The sequence below is a fragment of the Epinephelus moara genome, chromosome 22, assembly GCF_006386435.1.
Source record: "Epinephelus moara isolate mb chromosome 22, YSFRI_EMoa_1.0, whole genome shotgun sequence".
In the NCBI taxonomy this organism is placed as follows: domain Eukaryota; kingdom Metazoa; phylum Chordata; class Actinopteri; order Perciformes; family Serranidae; genus Epinephelus; species Epinephelus moara.
The window spans coordinates 33,736,114-33,744,057 of NC_065527.1; the positions used below are offsets into that span (position 1 = coordinate 33,736,114).

General features: G+C 39.0%; 1 protein-coding gene across 1 annotated transcript in view; it reads left to right on the forward strand.

The window, feature by feature from the left end:
* Positions 1–5,285, forward strand: part of ppp1r11 (protein phosphatase 1, regulatory (inhibitor) subunit 11) — a 9,869-nt gene extending 4,584 nt beyond the window's left edge. Inside the window, exons 2-3 of the mRNA XM_050034054.1 lie at positions 834–942; positions 4,551–5,285. Of these exons, the coding sequence (XP_049890011.1) occupies positions 834–942; positions 4,551–4,735 (294 nt within the window). The 3' untranslated portion in view covers positions 4,736–5,285. The remainder of the gene's footprint in view (positions 1–833; positions 943–4,550) is intronic.
* The last annotated feature ends 2,659 nt before the right edge of the window (positions 5,286–7,944 follow it).

Here is a 7,944-nt window from a genome sequence, read left to right on the forward strand (position 1 = left end):
TGTTTGATGATCTGAAACATTTAAGTGCGGAAAACATGCAAAAAATTAAGAAATCAGGAAGGGGGCAAACACTTTTTCACACCACTGTATATATATATATATATATACACATATATATATATATGTGTGTATATATACATACACACATACACACACACTACACACATATTTACAGTTACCGAGGCTCTTCCAGATTCCTGTACCTTGCAGATATGATGTCCTTGTATTTATTTTTAAACTGTCTTATATTATGGCTTTTCTGTACTTCCACACTAAACCTCTTCCACAGTTTAAGAGATACAGAAGCTCTTTTTGTTGTGTGGGTGCAGCAAACTTTTAAGTTTAATTGTCCCCTTAACTCCCCTCCCTCTAGAAAACATTTCCTGTATGTTTTTAGGTAGCATATTATTCCTTGCTTTGAACATTGTTTGTGCAGTTTTGAATTCTATCAGATCAAGAAATTTAAGAGTTTTGGACTTTCATTAAATTTGTAAGAAGCAGAGCAATTATTGACAGGATGATAAGGATATTGCAGCACATGTTCTAATTGATAAATTAGCTTCTACAATAGGCTGACATAGTATTTGTTTTAAGGGAACGGAACAGCAATCCTGAATGTTCCCTGTTGTTGACTGCTTATTGCAGATATTGCTTCCAAATAATTTTGCATTTGCATTTGCCCAGGTCCCATGTTCATGAACTGCAAAGCAGAGCCTTGAGAATTTGAGTACTTGACATACAGAACAGTCTTGCTGTGTGATGACACAATAAAACAATGTCCAGTTTACATTCGATGGCCAGTATCTCACAGCAAGATCTCTTACATGTAACAGGAGGGACGAAGCCTGACAATCAAGCTGAGGAAGAGGAAGACTGAGAAGAAGGTGGAATGGTCTAGTGACACTGTTGACAATGAGCACCTAGGAAGAAGGTCTTCAAAATGTGAGTTCATCTTCCTCATCAGAGCACACTGAGATGTAGACAATGCAGAGGTTATTTTTCTTTTAGAAAAGGCCAGATTATTGAATTTCATAGCTAGAGTTGCTTTTAAATTATGTTTAAACTGGTAAGATTGTCACACATTGTTATGCTCACTTCTAATTGCATTGCGCGCCCTCCTTGCCCTCGCAAACGAAGAGGCCATTAACCGTCAGATGATGGGGACGGTGAAGGACGGGCCGATTTACGAGAGAATCGCCGCCTGACTAGCCGCGGCTTCCCTCCCACGTCACTGTTTACGTCACATGCTGAGCTACACGTTTTGTTACTTGCTCACGCCCCCCATTGCCCCGAAAAAGGCACATTCTGTTTCAGTAGAAGTAGGTAGGTGGCATTTTACCGTACTCCCCGATTTTGTTTTTATACTGCCAATGCTGAAAGAAGACTGATTGGGCTGTCCTGCAAATTTGCACAGTTCCTATCTAAAAAGGGCTAGTAGTCCTATATCACTGAGCCACACCCACCAACTGTTTTAGAGCTTTAGAGGTTGAAGACAGACTACATTCACACAATTCAGTGTTAAAATCTAGAAGAAAATTGTCACAATGTGACTGCTGCTACAGCAACCCACAAATTAAGTAATCAGAGTATAAAGAATACCCTTACTATTTCTTTCTTGCTTAGCTTTTCTTCCATTTACATTGTAGCACTACATATCCTAAAGTCACTTACCATAAAAGTGGCTGTCCATTACAGATTAGTAGTCATAAATCAGCTTATAAAACATAGAACAAAAGACAGTCCTTGTAACACACTTGTGAGTGTTTTCAAACGGTTTTCTTTAGTATCAAATCAGTCCAGTGAAGCTTGTCTGCACATCCACAGTTAGGGTGCAAATGCTAATGCAGCATGACTTTTTAGGGTTGAGATGTGAATAAATGCATGTCAAAATAGTGCCCATGTGTACCCAACAGATAACTCACTGGCAACATTACATGTATCACCCAAAGCATGATGGGGAACTGAAGTTCAAAAAATGTTTTTGAGCTCACATAGAAATAAGTAAAGCAGTATGTATATATATATATATTTTTTTTTAATTTTGCACAATTTTTTTTTTAATATCACCAAGGCGCAGAATGTCCCTCAGCACTGTTCCTATATCCCTGGAACACAGACACTCCTCTGTCCATTAATACACATGAAAGACACAGTAATTGAACTAATATATGGGATGAATAAAGTAGCTTAGACATGTAGTGACAATGCCATAAGCCTGTGCATTATAGCGCATAGAGTGAAAACTGAGTAAAGAATGCTTAGGGATTAAAGCAACACTAACCTTTCTGGAAATTTTACACTTTTCTTTGTTTAGGTTAAAATGCTATTAATAAGCTGATGGCACACTAAAATCTAAGTGAATTCCACCAGAGATAAAAACTCATAAATATACCATTCTCATGTGGTTCTAAGAAAACTCCAACCAATCATTGCATTCGGACCAAATGCAATGATTGGCCGAGCATCCTGTCTGTCCTCCCCACGTGGAGGCCTCCGACTGGACTGACGTAACCGCTCACGTAACAAAATGCAAGAAAGGTAAGAGTAGCTTTAAAGGTGTTGTATGGTGCATGAGGACCATATGAAAAATCTCAAAATTGTTTTATCTCAGCATTCTGACTCCCTCCTCAGAATGCAATTGATGTTATAACTCAAATATTTAATTTGCACATGGCCTTAATCTCCTTCTACACACATGGTGTATGATTCAGATTGAAATTGAAATAACCTCTTCAGCCTCTTTTACAATGCCTGTTTAAGGCGGAAATTTCATGCCAATATGCGGCCTTGCCATGCTGTATGTAAAGTACAGTTGAGGAACGGGGGGAAAGCGCGGCCTCACCTTTAAGCCACCAGGAGAGGTAGTAACAGCGCCAAAACAGTGTCTGTATAAACAGGACAGCCAGCGTGTTGATGCGTGCGACACACCAAGGGAGATTTTTACAAAAGCAGCTGTTAGCAGCTAACTCAAAGAAGAAGAACAGCTGCGTAAATGTCCACAAAACAATGAGGTCCAGGATAGTGCTGCACGATTAATCTAATTGCAATCACGATATCAGGCTGTGCGATTACATAACCGCATAAAAAACTGCGATTTGCGATTTAATGTAAATAAATGTTAACATGTGTGCCTGTGAAAGTGACTACCTCTCCTGTAGTGTGTGGAGTTTGTTGACATTACGCACACAAGGTATCCTGGTGTGTGCAGCATGTATGGTCAGGTGACCAGCCGGCGTGCAGCAGTGACCAACACAGACGCTGAAGTAGAGCATGAGCATGACCATGAACAGGCTGAGTTGGTGGTGGAAAAAACGCAACGTCTATTACGTGGCGATACTTTGGATTCAGGTGCGCCGGCGTTTAACAGAAAGACGTGCTGTGTAAAAGTTTGAAAGTTAAAGTCGCCACGTCCCGCGGCAACACGACCAATCTATATCAGCGCTTGAGACAGCACAGAGAAAAGTAGGAGGAATGCATGCGAGAGAAAGCCGAGCCGTGTAACGTTAAAGACAAAGAGACAACTGAAAGCCGCCAGAGCCTCATAAAACAACAGAGCACAATTACGCGAACATTTGTAAGTGTATATAATAACAAATGAAAAACTGAGCAATTTTGCTCGGTTTCGGCCCACTTGACATGCTGCTGTGTTGTGCTACAGCGTGATGGAATTTGTCATTTACGTGACAACGCCTGAACGCAACACAGGCTCGCTCCGCTGTGTGTACAGTGCCATGCTGCGCTGCTGTGTGAGCAGCGTGTTTGACTGTGCTCTGTCTGTTGATGGTTATTTACACTGTCCAGAACAATAACTATGTCAGGTCAGGTCAGTGCCCCCCTGATATACTGTAGGGGAAACACTGAATCAAGAAAGAAGACTAATGATACCATTTATGTGTTATATTGTAATCGCAATCACAATCGCAAATCGCGATATTGTCCATTCAAATCGCAATCACACATTTTTATCAAATCATGCAGCACCAGTCCAGGAGCTCCTTACCCTCAGAGCGGAGGATGAGATTGACCCCATATAAAGAGACAGTAAATGATTGTTATTGACATGTCATACCATTGGTATCGTTATTAAGTGCTGCCAATGCATATATTATATGTCGCACTACAGGCTGACGCTGTGGTGTTACATGTCACGCCTCCTTTGATTCTGTAATGCCAGCATGCTTTCTAAAATCACACACTGGAGCGGACTGATGCCGCCATCATTTGGTTCTGTGTAAAAACGTAAAGGAGGCATGATGAAGGGACTTTGTAGCGGCTCTATAGCGCCATCACTGTGTAAATAGGGCTTCTGATACATAACTCTGCCTCTTCATCTTTCTGCTGCAGGACTCAATTTATCAAATTGAACAGCAGCTTAAAGTTATTTTTACCACACACTGCCTTTTGTTACTATTTCTGAACACAAGTGTTTGAACAAGGTGTCATGCTCTATTTTTGATTTTCAAACTAGGAACTTCCAGTGAATCAGTGAAGGCATCAGCTGTAGATGGAGATCACCTGGATCAATCCTAACCTTGTATGTTGTGTTTCAGGCTGCTGTATTTATGAGAAGCCCCGACAGTTTGGAGAATCGTCCTCTGAAAGCGAGGGAGAGGATGATGATGAAGGGTGTGGCAGTGCTCACTGTATCCTGGGCCACGGCAGGAGAGGTCATGGACAGAGGGGGGGCGGGGGTACCACAGTGCCCCCAAACTCTGGAGGGTCACACACCCACTAATCAGCACTGCAGGCTGATTGTGGGGTCAGAGGGGTTTCTCACCACGACAATGACAGATTACAAAACTGCACTCTTTTTTAGTTTAATTCTATCACTGAAGTACAGGTAGGCCTGATGCTGCATTTCAGTCATGAGTCAGAAACTCCCCAGCTGCTGGAGCAGGATTATAGCCTCTGTACTGCTGCCCTGAAAAGCACAGAGCAACTTGGATTATTGAATAAGCCTAATTGAAAATCCTGCTCTCCTTTCAGCAACTGAAAGCATGCTCAGTATTGTGCCAACTGACATACATAACATTGAATAATGACTTCAAATTTTAAAGTGCTTTTTTTTTTAAATAAAAGAAGACATGTTCTGATGATAACAGAGTTTAAATTTAAATTTTGCATGTTTTAGCCCTATAACTTCAGATCACACATGGTATTTTCCAAAGCATGTAGTGGAATGGTAGAATTCGAAATGCTTTCCTATTTTCCTGGTAGCCATTGGTTTCCATTTACTCCACATGCTATGACAATAAACTTTGAGGTTTGTGATCCATCACAGTGAACATCATGTTTGCTTTTATTTTTATCAGAGTTGTTAATGCTGAAATGCATTTAAGGTTTCATCTGACAATTATTTTCAACATTGCTGAATCTGCTGAATATTTTCACATCTAATCAAGAAATTGTTTGTCTATAAAATGTCTTAAGGCAGAGAACATGGCCCATCACTCTATCCAGGACCCAAGGTGAACAGTATTTGACTACCAGTCTAAAACCAAGAAATACTAAAAAATATTCTGTTTACGTGACAAAGAAAAGCATCAGATCCTCACATGGCACAACAACTGGGGTGTTTGGCATTTATGCTTTAAACAAACTCAGATAATTACCAATACTCAATTATCAAAAGAGATGCAGATTCATTTTATGTCAGTCTACTAACTGACAAATTAAGAAATCAGTTTAAGTCTGTTATTTCTTACAGGGTCCCACAGTGATGGAAAACATTGAAAAGTCATGGAATTTCTCAGTGACATTTTCCAGGCCTGGAAAAGTCATTCATTGAAAGTTTTTGAAAAGTCATGGTATTTGTTATGTATAATGAAATTGTTAGAATAATCTCACATGGTTAACCTTCCACATAATGTAGCATAACATCAAATTAATTTTCTGCAGCTTTTGATGTAACGTAAGCTCTATTATGCATTGATGTAAAACAACATTTTGTTTAGTACCACACACGTTTTTGTCATTTTCTCCCTGGGTTTGTCTTTCCCTTCATGTGTGCCAGCTGGCTAAAATTATGCCTGAATAGGGTTTGAAACCCATGTTTAAAAACACCAGCCAAGTGGGCTAAGAAAAAAAAACTTTATTATCACACATTGAAAGGTCAAGGAAAAAATTGAAAATTTTGTCCATAAAAAAGTGTGAGAACCCTGTATTTATTTTTACTTGATGTTTTTCAATTACCGTTAAATTTCCCGGGCTATCATTTGCTTAAATCACTGAAATCAACAGGAGTTATGGCACTGGAGGATTATGGCACCTGGCATACCAACACAATAGCACTTCATCCTGTTGAAACAATACTCACAACTTGGAATCATTTTTATGAAAAACCTTTTTGATTCTTTTGATATAGGGACCATTATGGACTAAAGGAATATGAATAACTTACAGTGTAATCAAGGAATGGACACATAATTTAAGGAACTTTTATGAAAATTAACTGCTTGGCAACCAGACCATGCATCTAATTGAGACAGGTGTATATTTGTCAAAATGTGTAACCATGCTGGGCTAGTAAAAGGGACTGGGTGTTTAATTGGGTCAAGGATTTTAACTGAAATTTAATGGTAATTTATTCATTGTTTGGTCTTCAGAATTGCAAAAAAATTAGAATAACAGCCATCACAAATTTTGGAGATCTATAAGGTGACATCTAAATCTGGGTTTTATCCAAAACCCAAAGATAGTAGTGTAACAAATATATGCTAAAGTATAAGTATATTATAAATCTAAACTTTTTAGTCAATCATTTTGTTTTTTTGTTAATGCTTAATCAGCCTGCACTTACACCTTTATTTACCACCCAGTGGTAACTAGACTTTTACGACAATTTAAAAAATGAATGGAATGATTACAAAAGACCAGCAAGTTTCATGCCTTTACAAGCGGGATTTTCAGAGTCTGAGAGTGGGGACAAAAATAATCATAAGAGCCCTAAAAGAGTGCAGTGTGCTTTGTAAAATGGTCGGCATCAGTAATGTAAACGATGTCTGATGTAATCAACGAGCTAAAGCGTAAAAAGACATTGAGGTCCTTCTGTTGTGTAGGCGTGTAGTGATGTCACCATGTTGAAAGACAACAGGGGCTACTAAGTGAGCCTAACAGGAAATTCTCCTCTCTCCTCTTCACAGTTGAAACATGATACAGTGCCAGCTAACTTGATTAGCATGGAATGGCAGCAACTGCAAATGTTTAACCCTTTAACATACAGATTGATGACTATAATAGTATTTTTGCATGTTTTGGCTTTTTTCCTGCCCTTCACTACAAATCTCACTTATGTAAATTACAGAACTGCAGAGCATGTAATATGGATGTCGAGCTCCAGGTCTCTAAAAGTTAGATTTTCATACTGTGGTAGAACAAGTGGAAACCAATGGCTGCCTATTGAAAATTCTAAAAGAGTTTGCTGTGCTTTGGAAAACGACCATCAGCAGTAATATAAAGTCTTTGTGATTTCTTATGAATTAGCTAAAAAATGTAAATGTCTTTATCATTAGAGCTTTGCAGAGTTTACAGATCTTTGCCCAGACTCCATGCTGCTAATTCCCGCAGGAAATGCAGTCTGGTTGCACTTTCCTCTGCAGCATACTGGACTTTCTGACTGTGAGGCGTCTCTGGAGTGCAGCATGCAGAATATTAGCAGTTTGAAGAGATGGATATAGAGAGGCCATAAAATGCTGTCCACCTGTGTATTTTCCTTTTGACAAAGTGGCAGAGTCGATTGTATATAATATAGCACATTGTTTTTTATTTTCTTATTTATTTGCTGGTCTTAATTCTACACTTGCTAATACTTGACATGCAGTGGACCACAGCATGTGTAGTAACATTGCAATTACAAACCAGTATGTGAGAATTATAATAATAAAACAAAGAGAGTGGAGTGTACATCAACAAAGATCTCCTTATGTATTTAGTTGAGTATTTGCT